This window comes from Oncorhynchus nerka, linkage group LG27 (genome assembly GCF_034236695.1).
Source record: "Oncorhynchus nerka isolate Pitt River linkage group LG27, Oner_Uvic_2.0, whole genome shotgun sequence".
In the NCBI taxonomy this organism is placed as follows: domain Eukaryota; kingdom Metazoa; phylum Chordata; class Actinopteri; order Salmoniformes; family Salmonidae; genus Oncorhynchus; species Oncorhynchus nerka.
Window position 1 is genome coordinate 27,037,059 of NC_088422.1, and position 19,442 is coordinate 27,056,500.

Genomic DNA, 19,442 nt, shown 5'->3' on the forward strand with positions numbered 1-19,442 from the left:
TAGGTAGGAGTATTATACGTTGGTAGGTAGGAGTATTATACGTTGGTAGGTAGGAGTATTATACGTTGGTAGGTAGGAGTATTATACGTTGGTAGGTAGGAGTATTATACGTTGGTTGGTAGGAGTATTATACGTTGGTAGGTAGGAGTATTATACGTTGGTAGGTAGGAGTATTATACGTTGGTAGGTAGGAGTATTATACGTTGGTAGGTAGGAGTATTATACGTTGGTAGGTAGGAGTATTATACGTTGGTAGGTAGGAGTATTATACGTTGGTTGGTAGGAGTATTATACGTTGGTAGGTAGGAGTATTATACGTTGGTAGGTAGGAGTATTATACGTTGGTAGGTAGGAGTATTATACGTTGGTAGGTAGGAGTATTATACGTTGGTAGGTAGGAGTATTATACGTTGGTAGGTAGGAGTATTATACGTTGGTAGGTAGGAGTATTATACGTTGGTAGGAGTAATATACGTTGGTAGGAGTATTATACGTTGGTAGGAGTATTATACGTTGGTAGGTAGGAGTATTATACGTTGGTTGGTAGGAGTATTATACGTTGGTAGGAGTATTATACGTTGGTAGGAGTATTATACGTTGGTAGGTAGGAGTATTATACGTTGGTAGGTAGGAGTATTATACGTAGGTAGGAGTATTATACGTTGGTAGGTAGGAGTATTATACGTTGGTAGGTAGGAGTATTATACGTTGGTAGGTAGGTATAATCTCAATGATGTTGATCGTTGATGTGTGTCTGTAGTATTATACGTTGGTAGGTAGGAGTATTATACGTTGGTAGGAGTATTATACGTTGGTAGGAGTATTATACGTTGGTAGGTAGGAGTATTATACGTTGGTAGGAGTATGCCTCAGACAAAGGGATGTGACAACACACTGAGAAGATAAACTTGATCAACTCTTACCTCATCGATGAGTATGTCTGTGGTGTCAACCTCAGCGCGTAGTTGAGCGTGCACATTGATGACCTGCAGGGCACGGACCTGCATGCTCTCCGTCTCCTCAGTGCTGCCTGAGGAGTCCCTGAGCACGGTGTTGAGCAGGGGGAAACAGAAGGAGAAGGCTGGGGCAGACAGTGGAGCCATGTCTGAAACAACATGATGAGAGCATTAGGCCACCAGCAGGTATAATCTCAATGATGTTGATGTCGTTGATGTGTGTCTGTATTGTGTCCGTGTTTCTTCACCAGCCTTGCCCTCTCTCTGTGCGCTCACCACCAGCCTTGCCCTCTCTCTGTGCGCTCACCACCAGCCTTGCCCCCTCTCTGTGCGCTCACCACCAGCCTTGCCCTCTCTCTGTGCGCTCACCACCTTGCCCCTCTCTGTGTGTGTATGTTTCACACCACCAGCCTTGCCCTCTCTCTGTGCGCTCACCACCAGCCTTGCCCTCTCTCTGTGCGCTCACCACCAGCCTTGCCCTCTCTCTGTGCGCTCACCACCAGCCTTGCCCTCTCTCTGTGCGCTCACCACCAGCCTTGCCCTCTCTCTGTGCGCTCACCACCAGCCTTGCCCTCTCTCTGTGTGCTCACCACCAGCCTTGCCCTCTCTCTGTGTGCTCACCACCAGCCTTGCCCTCTCTCTGTGTGCTCACCACCTGCCTTGCCCACTCTCTGTGTGCTCACCACCAGCCTTGCCCTCTCTGTGTTTGTGTCTGTGCTCACCACCAGCTTTGCCCTCTCTGTGTGTGTGTCTGTGCTCACCACCAGCCTTGCCCTCTCTGTGTGTGTGTCTGTGCTCACCACCAGCCTTGCCCTCTCTGTGTGTGTGTGTCTATGTTTTCACACCACCAGCCTTGCCCTATCTGTGTGTGTGTATGTTTTCACACCACCAGCCTTGCCCTATCTGTGTGTGTGTATGTATTCACACCACCAGCCTTGCCCTCTCTGTGTGTGTGTATGTTTTCACACCACCAGCCTTGCCCTCTCTATGTGTGTGTATGTTTTCACACCACCAGCCTTGCCCTCTCTGTGTGTGTGTGTCTGTGCGCACCACCAGCCTTGCCCTCTCTCTGTGTGCTCACCACCAGCCTTGCCCTCTCTCTGTGTGCTCACCACCAGCCTTGCCCGCTCTCTGTGTGCTCACCACCAGCCTTGCCCTCTCTGTGTGTGTCTGTGCTCACCACCAGCCTTGCCCTCTCTGTGTGTGTGTGTATGTTTTCACACCACCAGCCTTGCCCTATCTGTGTGTGTGTATGTTTTCACACCACCAGCCTTGCCCTCTCTATGTGTATGTATGTTTTCACACCACCAGCCTTGCCCTCTCTGTGTGTGTGTCTGTGCTCACCACCAGCCTTGCCCTCTCTATGTGTATGTATGTTTTCACACCACCAGCCTTGCCCTCTCTATGTGTATGTATGTTTTCACACCACCAGCCTTGCCCTCTCTGTGTGTGTGTCTGTGCTCACCACCAGCCCTGCCCTCTCTATGTGTGTGTATGTTTTCACACCACCAGCCTTGCCCTCTATGTGTGTGTATGTTTTCACACCACCAGCCTTGCCCTATCTGTGTGTGTGTATGTTTTCACACCACCAGGCTTGCCCTCTCGGTGTGTGTGTATGTTTTCACACCACCAGCCTTGCCCTCTCTATGTGTGTGTATGTTTTCACACCACCAGCCTTGCCCTCTCTATGTGTGTGTATGTTTTCACACCACCAGCCTTGCCCTCTCTATGTGTGTGTATGTTTTCACACCACCAGCCTTGCCCTCTCTGTGTGTGTGTCTGTTTTCACACCACCAGCCTTGCCCTCTCTGTGTGTGTGTCTGTGCTCACCACCAGCCCTGCCCTCTCTATGTGTGTGTATGTTTTCACACCACCAGCCTTGCCCTCTCTATGTGTGTGTATGTTTTCACACCACCAGCCTTGCCCTCTCTGTGTGTGTGTGTCTGTGCTCACCACCAGCCTTGCCCTCTCTATGTGTGTGTATGTTTTCACACCACCAGCCTTGCCCTCTCTATGTGTGTGTATGTTTTCACACCACCAGCCTTGCCCTCTCTATGTGTGTGTATGTTTTCACACCACCAGCCTTGCCCTCTCTGTGTGTGTGTATGTTTTCACACCACCAGCCTTGCCCTCTCTGTGTGTGTGTATGTTTTCACACCACCAGCCTTGCCCTCTCTGTGTGTGTGTGTGTGTGCTCACCACCAGCCTTGCCCTCTCTATGTGTGTGTATGTTTTCACACCACCAGCCTTTTTCACACCACCAGCCCTCTCTATGTGTGTGTATGTTTTCACACCACCAGCCTTGCCCTCTCTATGTGTGTGTATGTTTTCACACCACCAGCCTTGCCCTCTCTATGTGTGTGTATGTTTTCACACCACCAGCCTTGCCCTCTCTATGTGTGTGTATGTTTTCACACCACCAGCCTTGCCCTCTCTATGTGTGTGTATGTTTCACACCACCAGCCTTGCCCTCTCTATGTGTGTGTATGTTTTCACACCACCAGCCTTGCCCTCTCTATGTGTGTGTATGTTTTCACACCACCAGCCTTGCCCTCTCTATGTGTGTGTATGTTTTCACACCACCAGCCTTGCCCTATCTGTGTGTGTATGTTTTCACACCACCAGCCTTGCCCTCTCTATGTGTGTGTGTTTTCACACCACCAGCCCTGCCCTCTCTATGTGTGTGTATGTTTTCACACCACCAGCCTTGCCCTCTCGATGTGTGTGTATGTTTTCACACCACCAGCCTTGCCCTCTCTATGTGTGTGTATGTTTTCACACCACCAGCCTTGCCCTCTCTATGTGTGTTTATGTTTTCACACCACCAGCCTTGCCCTCTCTGTGTGTGTGTATGTTTTCACACCACCAGCCTTGCCCTCTCTATGTGTGTGTGTGTTTTCACACCACCAGCCTTGCCCTCTCTATGTGTGTGTATGTTTTCACACCACCAGCCTTGCCCTCTCAATGTGTGTGTATGTTTTCACACCACCAGCCTTGCCCTCTCTGTGTGTGTGTGTATGTTTTCACACCACCAGCCTTGCCCTCTCTGTGTGTGTGTATGTTTTCACACCACCAGCCTTGCCCTCTCTATGTGTGTGTATGTTTTCACACCACCAGCCTTGCCCTCTCTATGTGTGTGTATGTTTTCACACCACCAGCCTTGCCCTCTCTATGTATGTTTATGTTTTCACACCACCAGCCCTGCCCTATCTGTGTGTGTGTATGTTTTCACACCACCAGCCTTGCCCTCTCTATGTGTGTGTATGTTTTCACACCACCAGCCTTGCCCTCTCTATGTGTGTGTATGTTTTCACACCACCAGCCTTGCCCTCTCTATGTGTGTGTATGTTTTCACACCACCAGCCTTGCCCTATCTGTGTGTGTGTATGTTTTCACACCACCAGCCTTGCCCTCACCACCACCAGCCTTGCCCTCTCTATGTGTGTGTATGTTTTCACAACACCAGCCTTGTTTTCACACCACCAGCCTCTCTATGTGTGTGTATGTTTTCACAACACCAGCCTTGCCCTCTCTATGTGTGTGTATGTTTTCACACCACCAGCCTTGCCCTCTCTGTGTGTGTATGTTTTCACACCACCAGCCTTGCCCTCTCTGTGTGTGTGTGTGTGTGTGCTCACCACCAGCCTTGCCCTCTGTGTGTGTGTGTGTGTGTGCTCACCACCAGCCTTGCCCTCTCTATGTGTGTTTATGTTTTCACACCACCAGCCTTGCCCTCTCTGTGTGTGTGTGTGTGGGTGTGTGTGTGTGTGTGCTCACCACCAGCCTTGCCCTATCTATGTGTGTTTATGTTTTCACACCACCAGCCTTGCCCTCTCTATGTGTGTGTGTTTTCACACCACCAGCCTTGCCCTCTCTGTGTGTGTGTGTGTGTGTGTGTGTGTGTGTGTGTGTGCTCACCACCAGCCTTGCCCTCTCTGTGTGGGACAGTGTGCATGTGCAGCAGCCCGACAGTGCGCTGGGTGGCTGTTTCTAGATCCTCCTGTCCCCAGGCCTCATCCAGATCACACTCAGGTTTCATCAGGCGCAGTGTCACCCGGCCCACCAGCAGAGCTGTGGAGGAGACCATGAGTAGAACATGCAGGAGGTAAGAGGAAGTTTCATCACAGGAAGTAGAACGTTTTTCCCTCCACCTTATCTTTGTTCACTCCCATTTAAAGATCAGAGACAACTGGATAGGTACAAGCAATAACTCCACATAGTTTTCATGTAGGCTAGATGGAGTTTCCATGTTATTTTCTCCTATCTAGTCCTGTCAGATCTGTGAAGGTGTGTGAACAAGGACATATGAGGGAAGTGAGAGGAAAGCTCTACCGAGTGGATTCGTTTTTGCTTTGGATAAAAGTGTCTACAAAATGGAATATATTACACCATATATTATATGTACCCAGGTAGTGCAGCTCAGTGGGCATGAGGCAGGCTCCTATGTCGAGGAAGGCCTGCTGCAGGCGTGGGGCAGCCAGGGGGGAGTGGAGGAGGGGAAGTAGGACCTGGAGGACCCCTGGGAGCTGCCAGGAGATCTGGGGAGGCTTCTGGATCAACATTGCCTCCAGCAGACCCACCGCACACTGCAGCTCCATGTCCAACTGACAACCACAACAGTCGATCGATCAAACAACAGGAACATTATGTCAATGTCTAGAGTTTAAGGTTTGAGAAACTGGATAAGTGTGAAAAATGTCAAAGTGTCTGGCCGTACCCCTTGTAGTCTCTTGCGAATGGAGGACTCTTTCTCCAGCTGGGCTTGCATCATCTCCTTCTGTTTGCTGGTCAGCTGCAACTCGTCTTTGATGCCTTTCTTCTTCTTGATCTCCTAAAACAGACAGAAATCACCGTGTTCATTTCATGATAACTCTACTTTCTTCAATTAATGATGGTTCAATCATAATTAAACTTAGACCTATTATACAACAAAAATACAAAACATGTAAAGTGTTGGTCCCATGTTTCATGAGCTGTAATAAATAATCCCAGAAATGTTCCATAAGCACCAAAAGTTGATTTCTCTTGAATTTTGTCCACAACTTTGTTTACATCCCCGTTAGTGAGCATTTCTATCTTTGCCAAGATAATCCATCCACTTGACAGGTGTAGCATATCAAGCAGCAGATTAAACAGCATGGTCATTACACAGGTGTACCTTGTGCTGGGGACAATATCTCAGCCACTCTAAAATGTGCAGTTGTGTCACAAAACACAATGCCACAGATGTCTCAAGTTGAGGGATTGTGCAATTGACATGCTGTCCGCAGGAATGTCCGATTTCAGTGGGAAAATTCTCACTTTCGATGACCACTGGTACGCTGGAAAAGTGTGCTCTTCACGGATGAATCCCGGTTTCAACTGTACCGAGCCAATGGCAGACAGCGTGTATTGCATCATGTGGGCGAGCTGTTTGCCAATGTCAACGTTGTGAACAGAGTGCACCATTCTTGGCGGTGGGGTTTTCGTATGAGCAGGGATAAGCTACGGACAATGAACACAACTGCATACTCACCAGACATGTCACTCATTAAGCATGTTTGGGATGCACTGTATAAACATGTACAGCAATGTGTGCTAGTTCCCGCCAATATCCAACAACTTCGCACAACCACTGAAGAGGAGTGGCACAACATTCCACAATCAACAGCCAGATCAACAAGCGAAGGAGATGTGTCACGCTGCAAGACGCAAATGGTGGTCACACCAGATACTGGCTGGTTTTCTGATCCACTCCCAACCCTTTTTTTGAAGGTATCTATGACCAACAGATGCATATCTGTATTCCTAGTCAAGACAAATCCATAGATAACCGCCTAATTCATTTATTTCAATTGACCGATTTCTTTATATAAACTGTAACTCTGTAACATGTTGCGTTTATATTTCTGTTCAGTTTACATTCTCTGATAACAGAGGATCATCAAACAGTACCAATATGCTCCTGCATCTATTAGCCCATACACAGTGCACAGTACTCATACCCCTAGACTTATTTCACTTTGTTGTGTTAGACAGAATTCAAAATGGACTAAAACAATCTACACATAATACCTCAATGACAAAGTGAAACATGTTTTTAGATATTTTTCAAAGTATTCACAGCACTGAGGAGATTACAGCTGTGAGTGTTTCTAGGTAAATCTCTAAGAGCTTTCCACAAGTGGGTTGTGCAACATTTGCCCATTTTTCTTGTCAAAATGTTTCATGCTTTATCAAATTGATTGTTGGTCATTGCTAGACTACCATGTTCAGGTCTTGCCATAGATTTTCCAAGTAGCTTGAGTGAGTTTATTTTATTTTTTACAGGGACGGTGCACATTAATCAACGTTTCAGTAAAAGTTCCGGTTTTAGCCAGTCAGCTAATTTTCAACCGCAGTCCCTGGGCAGGTTATTAAAAACAATTACAATATAGACAATCATTGAGCAGTGAGCACACACAGAGCAACAAGTCAAACATTCATTGTCTTCTTGGTAAGCAACTCCAGTGTAGATTTGGCCTTGTGTTTTAGGTTACTGTCCTGCTTAAAGGTGAATTCATCTCCCAGTGTCTGGTGGAAAGCAGACTGAACCGGGTTTCCTCTAGGATTTTGCCTGTGCTGAGCTCCATCCCATTAATTTTTTTATCCTGAAAAACTCCTCAATCCTTAACAATTACAAGCATATCCATAACATGACGCAGCCACCACTATGCTTGAAAATATGGAGAGTGGTACTCAATGTGTAGAATTGGATTTGCCCCAAACATCACACTTTGTATTCAGGACAAAAAGTGAATTGCTTTGCCACATTTTTTGCAGTTTTACATTAGTGCCTTAGGATGCATGTTTTGCTGTGGTGTAAAGTACTTAAGTAGAAATACTTTAAAGTACTACTTAAGTCTTTTTTTTTTCAGTATCTGTATTTTACTTTATATTTGACAACTTTCACTTGACTACATTCCTAAAGAAAATAACATATTTACTCCATACATTTTCCCTGACACCCAAAAGTACATTACATTTTGAATGTCTAGCAGGACGGGAAAAACCATGCTCTTATCAAGAGAACATCCCTGGCCATCCCTATTGCCTCCGATCTGGCAGACTTAATTTAACCCTTATTTTACCAGGTAAGTTGACTGAGAACACACGTCGTGATTTGACTTCGTTGACCATCAGATGCAGGTACCATCTGTCCAGTAAAATAAAAAGCACATTTTTTTCCAATTCATGCTCAACTAGTGCTAAACCAACTGATCTATTTTGTTATCAAAGCTCGGGTTTTGAAATATAATATGGTCTGATTAACAATATTCGCAGGCCAATCATACATCTAATATGCTGTGATAATGTATTAGGCCTAGTGCCCAGACCTCATTCCTATTAAACTGTCTGTGTGAGGTTAATGTAAAATAAAAACATCTGAGCAGTAGATCTCAGCTTGCTTTTTGACTGTGAAAGTGATCTTGGCTCAAAAATGGCTGGTCACCACTGCTCTAACCGTTTTAAATGTACCATTGGCATTGTGGTGAAATCCCTGAGCGGTTTCATTCCTCTCTGGCTACGGAGACCTTTGTGCTGTTGACTGTGCCCAATAATGTTTTGTGCTGCTACCATGTTGTTGTTATGTTGCTACCATGCTGTGTTGTCATGTGCTGCTGCCTTGCTATGTTGTTGTCTTATAGGTCTCTCTTTATGTAGTGTTGTCTCGGTGTGATGTGTGTTTTGTCCTATATTTATATTGTATTCATTATTATTTTTTAATCCCAGGACCCCGTCCCTGCAGGAGGCCTTTTTGGTAGGCCGTCATTGTAAATAAGAATGTGTTCTTAACTGACTTGCCTAGTTAAATAAAAGTTACATTTAAAAAAGTGTAGTGACTGGGTATATTGATACACCATCCACAGTGTAATGAACTTAAACATGCTCAAAGGGATATTTAATGTTTGCTTTTGTATTTATACCAATATGTTCCCTTCTTTGCGAAGCACTGAAAAACCTCCCTGGCCTTCGTGGTTGAATCTGTGTTTGAAATTCACTGCTCGACTGAGGGACATAATTCCACTTTGACATTATGGAGTATTGTGTGTAGGCCAGTGAGAAAAAAACATCTAAATTCAATCCATTTTAAATTCAGGCTGTAACAACAAAATGTGGAAAAAGTCAAGGGGTGTGAATATTTTCTGAAGGCACTGTACAGTAATAAGGTAAGAGGTAGGAGCGCAACAGTTAACAAGCCTCTCTCCATCTAGTTATTCAATCATTGCCCCCCATAGTCTCACCTCTTGCAGCTCTAGCTCTATGATCTGTTCCTTATACGAGTAGGCCTTGTTCTCCCTCTTCATGTTGCCCTTCTTTGTGCTCTCCTGCTGGGCACTGCACAGGACACGGGAGGAAAAGAATGAAATGTTGAAACAAGCCTTTGAGTGTAACTAAGAAATCAACATAGCCAAGGTCTTTGAAACAATGATAAGCATTCTTGCCGACAGAACAGCTCTTACACTGTATTAGTGTCCTACCTCTGGATGATGCTCTTGTCATACAGCTCTCCCTCAGGGGTGAGCATGATGGCGTACTCCTCCCTGGTGACCTGCCGCAACGCAGGATTGGACAGCAACTGTGTCACATGCTCCATCACCCGTGGCAGCAGCTTGATGGGAGAGAGACCGGACAGGGCACCGACCGCATTCCTTATAGCCTGGTGAAACAAGAGGACGACCATCAGTCAGCCAATAAGAGTATATGACAAGTTGGATCATAGGCTTGTCTCATCCAATCACAGAGAGCAAATGTAGGCCTCAACCATCCATTGGCTGTGAGTGTAAGTATGTATGTGTATTGTATGTGTACATCTGATATAAGGATGTCAATATGTAAAATATGTTCCGACCTGATTGTCAGCGTTGGCCTGCAACAGCCGTGGCAGAATGTCATCCAGGTTCTTGTCTATGAACTCGCCGGCCTTGATGTTCATGCTGGACAGCAGATGCGGCCAGAAACCGGGTCGAGCTTCAACTGCATCATCGGAGAAGAGCCCGGGGGGAAAGATGTCAGTACTAGTAGTGGGTTTATACTAGGGATGGGCATTTGAAATAATATCAGCATTGTTCAGAAATCTAAATAATCTAAATTCAAAAAAAGAAAAGCTCTTTGATATTGAATCTTGACCAATCAGAACGACGCAAATGCACATGGCAGAGGTAAACAGGAGACATGCTGCTTTTCTCCAGTAGTTTAGCTAACAGCAACAACGAAAGAGAAGATTTGATAGAATGGATTGTTACAAAAAGATTCTGCATAACATTTTAAAACACTTCAAGTGATAATACAAAACTAAAACATTAAATGTTATTAAGAGTGTTTTGCATTGATCTGTGTCAGGTGTTGTGGAAATGTTAGGTGAGCGCATGTAACTGCTATTTGAAGTGGGAAAAATAGCATACTGATGTCAGGGCAGCCTGGAGGGTTAAATGTGCAGCAGTAGCTCAACACACAGTTATAAAAACTACATTCTAAAGTTAGTTTGTTTATTAAATTAATCATTTCAAATGTTATGGTTTATCCATGTAAAATAATTTAAACAAAGCTTTTTCGAAAAAATAGGCCTAAAAATAAATATAGGTACCGGTATATACATTTTTAAAATTTTTATTTTAGTTTTAATCTCGCTAAATTAACACTCAATAATCGAATACTAACATCCGTTCAGATATTTGATGAACTTTGCCCATCCCTAGTTCATACAAACTGCAGTGTGAAAGATGCTGTGGAGCGCAGTAACAAGTAAACGAACAGACCTATGGAGGTATGGTGGGTGACGACCAGGATCTCCATGGCAATCTTGTCTGCCTCGGCTGTGTCGTTCCACTGGCCGGCCACAGAGCACACCACACACAGCGCCTCCAGCAGGACGCGAGGGGGACTGTAGGCCTTTCCCACTTCAGACAACTCCCCTGACTCTGTCTGCAGCACCTCCTGAGGCAACACCTGGGGAAAGACAAAGACACCGTATATAGTCAATGACAAAGGAATAATGTAGACATTCATATTACACTACAAATACAATTAAAATATTTGTACTTAACACGTGAATTTAAAATCAGTCATTACTAGTTTATAGTACCACTGAGGTGAGACCTGCAACTACAAATCTATAAAAATTCTTAGTGCCTCCCAGTCAACTATCTGTACCTTGTGTTTGTTGATGACCACTCTTAGTTCTCCCAGAAGGCCGTGGGCCAGCCCGGAGCCGCCCAGGGAGGAGAGCAGCTTCTTCACGGTCTGCTGTGCCCGCTTCCGGACACGCCAACTACGAGACAGCAGCACCGCCACAGTGGCACGGTGGTACATCCTGACAGGTGAGGAGAGCAGAAAGAGTCAACACTTACAGAGAACTAAACATGGAAATGTGTTACGCAAAATGCTGATACAAATTCAGAGCGACTGAGACAGTAAAACAACCACTCACGGTGATTTGCCGTTGGTGAGTCGGTGGGAGTGGTCCAAGAAGATTCTCTCACACAGCTGTATCACTGTGCACAACGCTGGTGTGAAAGAGATTTAATACTCAATATCGTCCCATATGTTGACACTTGTGCGATTACTGACAGTCTGCATTAGTGTTTTGTGTACGGTTTGTTTATTATGCCTCACCTTCCTCACTGGCCTGGGAGAGGAACTTCTCTGTGGTGAATAAAGGTTTCTTCTCATCCAGGATCAGGGTCCAGAAGACAGCCAACTTGGCCTCTGCAGCAAAGACAAAACACACCATTGTATGTCAGTCTCTAAACTGATGAACAAAGGCACTGTCCCCTACTGGGAACCTCAACCTTCAATAATTATGGGGTGTCATGATCCTAAATTCTCTCACCTGTCTGGGTCTCCAGCAGAGACAGTCGACTCAGGAGAACAGCAGCAGCCACGCCCTCTGAGAGCAGAGCATGCTGGGAGTTCTGGGCCGCAGCCTTCTCCACTGTCTGGAGAAGGAGGGGCACGAGGTCAGACACCTGTCCCAGAGTGTCACCTGGAGAGGAGAGAGAGGGCAGGGCTGTGATTCTGTGCCTCCTGCATTCCGTAGAACTGGATCAATACACGCAGACAAGTTATTTAATTTCAAAGACAAGCTCACAGACACACAGGCAACAGTTGCCCAGTGCCTGTGACTAACTAACCTTTGAATGCCGCCAGCATGGCCTGCAGGTATGCGTGGCGGACAGGAGAGGTGGAGGTCTTGAGGGTGAAGGCCTTCTTGAACCAGTCCAGCAGAGCCTTGGGGACCTCCACCGTCAGCCGCCCACTCCACTGAGATAGCATAGCCACTGCGTGCACCAAGGTCCCCTCATGGACTGACAGACAGAAACACAACATGAGCACCTCTCGCTCTATGGATGAAGGGAATGAGAAGGAGGAAGGAATGAGAGATAGTTCTTACCTTCTTGTTGCAGATAAGGGATGAACAGCACAGCGACTGCAGAGCTGAGAGTTTGGCTAGAGGTGCCCGACACAGCATGATGGCTGCAGCTGCCGATACCTGGACAGAACAAGTCAAAACCAGGGTTAAAAGACAACACCCATCGGTCTGCAAGACTACATACTAAGTGTGGGTTATGAAGGACAGAAGACTAGTGACCACGCTACCTGACAGCACACTCATCTTCTGGCCGAACGCTGTGAGCTTCCCCTCTGACCCTGAAAATACACAGTTCTGTTAGTGCAAAAACATACGGTACACTTGGGTGTTGTGCCATGTGTGCTCAAATGTTTCTTAGGTCATAGTAAAGTGAGTTGTCCTTGCCTCCCAGGATGCTGAAGAGGTGTGTTATGACATCCTGTACAGCGCTAGGGTCACTACACTGCTTGGCCAGGTTCTGCATGGCCTGCACTGCCTGCTCCATCAGCTGGGGATTATTGGCCTTCAGCTGACCTGAAACACACATTACAGCCTGGTTACACACACACAGAGAGAAACATCCTCAAAAAGCTACATTTCTACATATAAAGGGCTGACTTACTTGCTATTCCTTTTCCAATATCCATGGCATACTGACTGAGGTCAAGAGTCACTGAAGCCAGTAGACAGGAGACGGCTGAAGGAGAGAGGAAATTATATCTTGAAAGGATAAAACTACAATACATAGTAGGTAATATACACAAAATTGTGTTTGATTTTGATATTAGCTACTGTACTGACTCTGCATGGCGTTCTCTGGGCTGCGGAGCATGGCCTTCTGCAGGGCAGGCAGCAGCAGCTCCTTGAACTCAGAGTGGGAGACATGGCGCAGCAAGGAACCACTCTTGTCCTGCAGAAGAACACAAAACACATTACAGAAAATCATTTTTAGCACCAACACCCAAAATATATTTTACAATAAACATCAATTGTGGCTATGGGAGGTCTTTAGGTTGTGAAGTCCAATCTTTGGGTCTCACTGACAAAAGCAGTTTCAGGGCCAGTCCAGCGCCACTCACCAATAGGTGTTGGTGTGGTCTAGTCTTGCTCATGAGGACTGCCTTCATATACAGGTCCAATATGGCACTCTAAAAACAAAATAGAGGCTTGGTTAAAGATATAATTTTTGAAAATTATTATATAGAAATATCTTTAATCTAACTGAATTCAAATAACAGACTCACCTTGTGTTTCTCTACGGTGGCCATGTCTTTGTGAGTTGTGCAGAAGTCCAGACACACCCCCAGCAGAGCCAGTGAGCTGGGGTTCTGCTCCAGACTCAACAGGGTGCTTATATACTGATCTGCCAGGCCAGGGTTCTGGAGAAAAACAGCAGAGACAAGCATTTTAAATCATAGCAAATCCAATATATTGATTTTACACGGGGCCATGATGACAGTGTCCAAATATTCCTTATTACTGTCTGGCATTCCTTGAATACCAACCCCACACCTCCCTTACCTTTTTCCATAGGTGGCTCAGGTTCTTCAGGGTTGACTTCAGTGCTGTTGCTTGAGCCCCTCCCACCACCTCAGCCAGCAGTAAACTCTGTACCTCCACCTGTCAGAGGAAAGATAGTGAAGCATGGATGGGTGGATGCAGAAACAGTAGTAGGGCTTAACAAGTCCCTTAACAACCAAATCCAACATCCCATCACCTGTGTGGAACTAGACGACATCTAAATTCATGCCGAAATCGTTTCACAGTATATATGTAAATAGTGATTGCTGGGAGATGAAAGGCATGGTTTCTATAAGCAGTGTCCGATTCCTTGCTCACTTACCAGTTTCTTCCAGATGGGGCCCACTCTTTTCTCTGGAGCCAAGAACACAGAGCGAACCAACAGGCAGGTCCAGGCCAGCCCGGTGAAGGCAGCCGAGCCTGTGCTCTTACTGATAACACCACAACAAGATGGACAGGGAACACAAATAAGGTATTCAGTATGTGGTGAAATTAGTACAATATTTCACAGAACTCACTGTAAAATATATACAAAGCATTTAGACTTAGGCCTATTCCTATCCCCATGTCCTACCTGGGTGCCCCATTCTTGCTGATGACGCCACAGTTGAGGAGGCAGTGGAGGAGGCTGGTTGCTAGGATTTCAGGTTGAGACTCGGCCAGTAGGCCAATGACGGAGAGGAGGGCTCGTCGAGATGCAGCATCCCTAGAGAAGACATGTCATTTAACACTCAACACACACTTCCAACAGATCAATAACTGGGGAATACTGAAGAGCAGTAGGCTAAGGACACCTACCTGTATCTGTGTGGAGTGAGACAGAAGAGCTTGCATAGCCCTTTGATGGCTGGCTCTGGTAGCTCTATAAGGACATACACATTGTCAATCACTCACAACAGTTTGCTTTAATCTTGACAATCCAAGACAAAAAAATAAACAGAGAGCAGAAAATAAACAAATTATGCTAACTACATGGGCATCTGTCTCCTCACCTTTGCCGCTAATACACTGTTTTAGTTCGCCAAGAATCTCCTTACGCTCGCTTACACTGGCTGTGGTCACTTTCACAGCGAATTTCTTCAGTGTGTCCGAAACCTGGTGCAATACACACATACATCCAAAATAAAATGAAAGCCACCTGGCAATGTGTGCATCTAGGATAAAGTCAATAATTTGAAACAATAGTGCTGCATATTCAAAAACGTCACACTGATTGAAGATCAACTTTGTAATTAGTCTTCAATTTATCAAGATGGAAAACATATCTTCTGAGATTTGTATGGCATCATCAGGCTGAAAGTGATCAGACCACCCATAACAATTAAAACATTTAATTTAGCAAATTTCTGGATACTGAGGCGTGGTCACCAAATACAATATGCCATTCAGAAGACATTCGTGTTTGGCTTCTCATAATTAGCTAGCAAACAAGTACTGTATAGTATATGTTCTAACTAAAATGGGCTGTTGCCAACAAAGAACTTCATGAAATGCTTCATTGTAGCTAACTGTTAAATAAATTAGAAACTAGGCTGGGTAAAACCTACTCATCTAGTTGGTGTTTCGATTCATCTCAAACAACAGATTTGGTCACCACGAGAACACTGACTAGCTAGTTAGCCACGTATTGCTAGTTAGCTGGCTACTATATTTAAGCTACCTATGGCTAACGTCAGCAATATGTACTAGCCAAGTAACGGTTAGCTAGCTAGCTTAGCCAGCTGGACAATGTTTAAATCATTTATTTTACGGGAAACCCTACAGGCAGCGACAATAAATGAATTATCCCTCATATCATATCTTCCTTATCAGCAGTATGTTGTTGACAAATTCTCGAAGAGGATTCAGCACCATTTTAAACATCAGCGACACAAACCTGCGTGTCCGCTGCCATCTTGCCGGTCTCAAACTAGGGAGAACTTGTAGTCACTTCCGGTTCATGATACGCGTGATCATCACTTCAAGGACAGTAAGTACTGTTTTTTTTGTTTGTTTGTTTATTTTATTATATTATTATGTCATTTTTAAATAAATACAAATATTTGAAATTCCATACAGTTTGAAGGATACAAATTAAAATGTGTTACAATTTTTAAGAAGGATGTATAGATTTTTGTAACACAAACATCACAAACAAGCACAAATACAGAAACACATACAGGGCTTTTACATTCAAAGACATTTGAAAAGCTTAAGAGTATAAATTGATTTCGCCAGGGGCGCAACTTTGGTTTTAGAAGTGGGAGGACATTACTCCCCCCAAGTGAAAGTTGTGCCCCTTGATTTCATTACCTTCTTATTCTTACATAGCATAGTATTTAATGTCTTGCTCCCAGACAAATTAAACAACTTCTTTGCGCACTTTGAGGACAATACAGTGCCACTGACACTGACCGCTACCGAAGACTGTGGGCTCTCTTTCTCCATGCCCGGTCCAGACGGCATCCCTAGCAACGTCCTCAGAGCATGTGCAGACCAGCTGGCTGGTGTGTTTACAGACATATTCAATCAATCCCCATCCCAGTCTCCCAAGAAAGCTAAGGTAACTGAACTAAACAACTATCGCCCCGTAGCACTCATGTGCCATCATGTAGTGCTTTGAGAGGCATGGATCATATCACCTCCACCCTACCTGTTACCCTAGACCCACTCCAATTTGCTTACTGCCAAAATAGGTACACAGACGATGCAATCGCCATCACACTGCACACTGCCCTATCCGTGTATGTACAATTTATAACATTTTTTGTTGTTGTTATTCTGTCTCTCACTGTTCAAATAAACCTACCATTAAAATTATAGATGGATCACTTCTTTGTCAGTGGGCAAACATACAAAATCAGCAGGGGATCAAATACTTTTTTCCCTCACTGTATGTATATACTGTATCGTTCACTATCTATTCTTTACTATCTATTGCATCTTAGCCGCTCTGTCACTGCTCATCCATATATTTTATACTTATATATTCTCATCCCATTCCTTTACTAGAATGTGTGTATTAGGTTTTGTTGTGGAATTGTTAGATATTACCTGTTAGTTACTGCTGCACTGTTGATCAAGAAGCATAAGCATTTCGCTACACTCGCAATAACATCTGCTAACCATGTGTACTTGACCAATAACATTTGATTTGATTTGAATATGACAAGGTAATTATTTAAATCTACGTTAAAAAATATGGAATAGGATGGTTTGTTCTAAAAAAAATCATTTTATAGATATAATATTTAACAAAAATGATGATCAAATTCATCACATTCTTTTCGTTAGTGGAGAATCTTGGACTATCAAAACAAAAATAACCTCACAAGCTTGCAGATGGATATCCTTAACAAATATTTTACACAGCCGATGTTCCATCCAGAACATAGGGACATACACACATTGGAAAAACAAAGTGGTCCTGTCCCAGATTGACGAAATGTACATTTCTCCTCAACATACAAATACTTTCATTGGATGGCTAACATCTATGATTTATTTTAAAGAGTGTTTCCCTCACTTTGTTTGTGAGCACATATTTGTATGATAAAGTCCATACCTTCGGCTAATTTTTACAACACATAGCAAGTTCCACATACCTTTTTCTATTGCAACAACACTGTCAGGAAAAGCTTCTCTAATTAATGCATTTTTTAATCAATGATTGAGACACTGTTAATTACTATCTTTGAATTTACAAGTGATGGATCAAACTGACCACAGTTTGTTTCTAAAGACCACCATTACTCCACACACAGAGACGCGTACAAAAGCTCTCCCTCGCCCACCATTTGGCAAATCTGACCATAATTCTATCCTCCTGATTCCTGCTTACGAGCAAAAATTAAAGCGGGAAGCACCAGTGACTTGGTCTATAAAAAAGTGGTTAGTTGAAGCATATGCTAAACTACAGGACTGTTTTGCTAGCACAGACTGGAATATGTTCTGGGATTCTTCCGATGGCATTGAGGAGTGTGTCTTGGTAATTTCCTGTATTACTAAATGAGGAGAGTTTACAAACCACACACCAGTCAGAGTTATACTTAAACTTCATCTTTAATTATATGAGCTTCACCATAGCCATTTGACTCTCAGATCAATTCAGTGTCTATAAATTAATTCTGAGAGTGCCTATAAGAGAATACCAAGATCTTTTATAGCCAAGATACACCCCTCTCAACTTACATGACGAACCACAGATCTTAGGAACAGTTCACAAAGAAAGACTTTTACTCGAGAGAGGAGTATCCCATAGCCAGATAGCATTAGCTATAAATTATCGTTCAGTTTGGTCTCTAAGACGAGGTTCTAATCTCGTTCTGGTACTTCATAGTACCAAAACATTACCTCATCCAATGGCATATATCAATTGTCAACTCTAGATACTCCCATCTCAAGTACAATCCACTCATGGACAAGCTCACTGAGGGGAGTGAGCCTCTAGGTCATATACTGTGAAAGATAAGTGCAACATCAGAGGGGTAATACAATGATTCCAGACACTGCCATACTCCTCCCCACAATGGGAAAAGGAGGGAGTGACTGGCGTACAGACATTGTGGAGCCCTTCACATGGTTTAACAGATACATTCACATATGAAGACAATGTTCAAACTTGACCTCTCCCCTCTCTGGGTCCCAAGTGACTTTACCCTAGCTGAGAAGGGAAAAGTGCAACTGCCAACGGTATAGTCCAAAAGGAGACATTCTAATGACAAGTATCTCACATAAGCATATTATGAAAGTAAATAAAACATCTTATTTATCTATGTTACCCAACTAATTCTGATTCATCCCCAACAAGTACACCACATCAGTCACTGGCTTCATCAATAAGTGCATCGATAACGTCATCCCCACAGTGACTGTACGTGCATACATTAACCAGAAGCCATGGACTACAGGCAACATTCGCACTGAGCTAAAGGGTAGAGCTGCCGCTGTCAAGAAGCGGGACTCTAATCCGGACGCTTATAAGAAATCCAGCTATGCCCTCCAACGAACCATCAAACAGGCAAAGCGTCAATACAGGACTAAGATCAAATCGTACTACACCGGCTCCAATGCTCGTCGGATGTGGCAGTGCTTGCAAACTATTACAGACGACAAAGGGAAGCACAGCCGAGAGCTGCCCAGTGACACAAGCCTACCAGATGAGCTAAATAACTTATATGCTCGCTTCGAGAAAAGTAACACTGAAACATGCATGAGAGCATCAGCTGTTACGGACGAAGGTGTGATCACGCTCTCCACAGTCAATGTGAGTAAGACCTTTAAACAGGTCAATATTAACAAGGCCGCAGGGCCAGACAGATTACCAGAACGTGTACTCCGAGCTTGCGCTGACCAACTGGCAAGTGTCTTCACTGACATTTTCAAACTCTCACTGTCTGAGTCTGGAATACCAACATGTTTCAAGCAGATCACCATTGTCCCTGTGTCCAAGAACACAAAGGTAACCTGCCTAAATGACTACCGACCCGTAGCACTCACGTGTGTAGCCATGGACTGTTTTGGAAGGCTGGTAATGGCTCACATCAACACCATTATCCCAGAAACCCTAGTCCCACTCCAATTTGCATACCGCCCCAACAGATCCACAAATGATG

At 44.4% G+C, this 19,442-nt stretch overlaps 1 protein-coding gene across 1 annotated transcript in view; it reads right to left on the reverse strand.

The window, feature by feature from the left end:
• Positions 1-15,799, reverse strand: part of LOC115111494 (stalled ribosome sensor GCN1-like) — a 38,155-nt gene extending 22,356 nt beyond the window's left edge. Inside the window, exons 1-26 of the mRNA XM_029637608.2 lie at positions 15,725-15,799; positions 14,841-14,943; positions 14,647-14,710; positions 14,423-14,554; positions 14,171-14,279; positions 13,849-13,947; positions 13,572-13,706; positions 13,407-13,475; positions 13,129-13,237; positions 12,950-13,024; positions 12,733-12,861; positions 12,576-12,626; positions 12,370-12,468; positions 12,110-12,283; positions 11,809-11,961; positions 11,592-11,684; positions 11,407-11,482; positions 11,130-11,289; positions 10,736-10,925; positions 9,829-9,953; positions 9,458-9,636; positions 9,221-9,314; positions 5,674-5,787; positions 5,362-5,560; positions 4,875-5,027; positions 924-1,105 (exon numbers count right to left, since the gene is read on the reverse strand). Coding sequence (XP_029493468.1) covers positions 924-1,105; positions 4,875-5,027; positions 5,362-5,560; positions 5,674-5,787; positions 9,221-9,314; positions 9,458-9,636; positions 9,829-9,953; positions 10,736-10,925; positions 11,130-11,289; positions 11,407-11,482; positions 11,592-11,684; positions 11,809-11,961; positions 12,110-12,283; positions 12,370-12,468; positions 12,576-12,626; positions 12,733-12,861; positions 12,950-13,024; positions 13,129-13,237; positions 13,407-13,475; positions 13,572-13,706; positions 13,849-13,947; positions 14,171-14,279; positions 14,423-14,554; positions 14,647-14,710; positions 14,841-14,943; positions 15,725-15,742 — 3,084 coding nt within the window. The 5' untranslated portion in view covers positions 15,743-15,799. The remainder of the gene's footprint in view (positions 1-923; positions 1,106-4,874; positions 5,028-5,361; positions 5,561-5,673; positions 5,788-9,220; positions 9,315-9,457; positions 9,637-9,828; positions 9,954-10,735; positions 10,926-11,129; positions 11,290-11,406; positions 11,483-11,591; positions 11,685-11,808; positions 11,962-12,109; positions 12,284-12,369; positions 12,469-12,575; positions 12,627-12,732; positions 12,862-12,949; positions 13,025-13,128; positions 13,238-13,406; positions 13,476-13,571; positions 13,707-13,848; positions 13,948-14,170; positions 14,280-14,422; positions 14,555-14,646; positions 14,711-14,840; positions 14,944-15,724) is intronic.
• Positions 15,800-19,442: the final 3,643 nt, after the last annotated feature.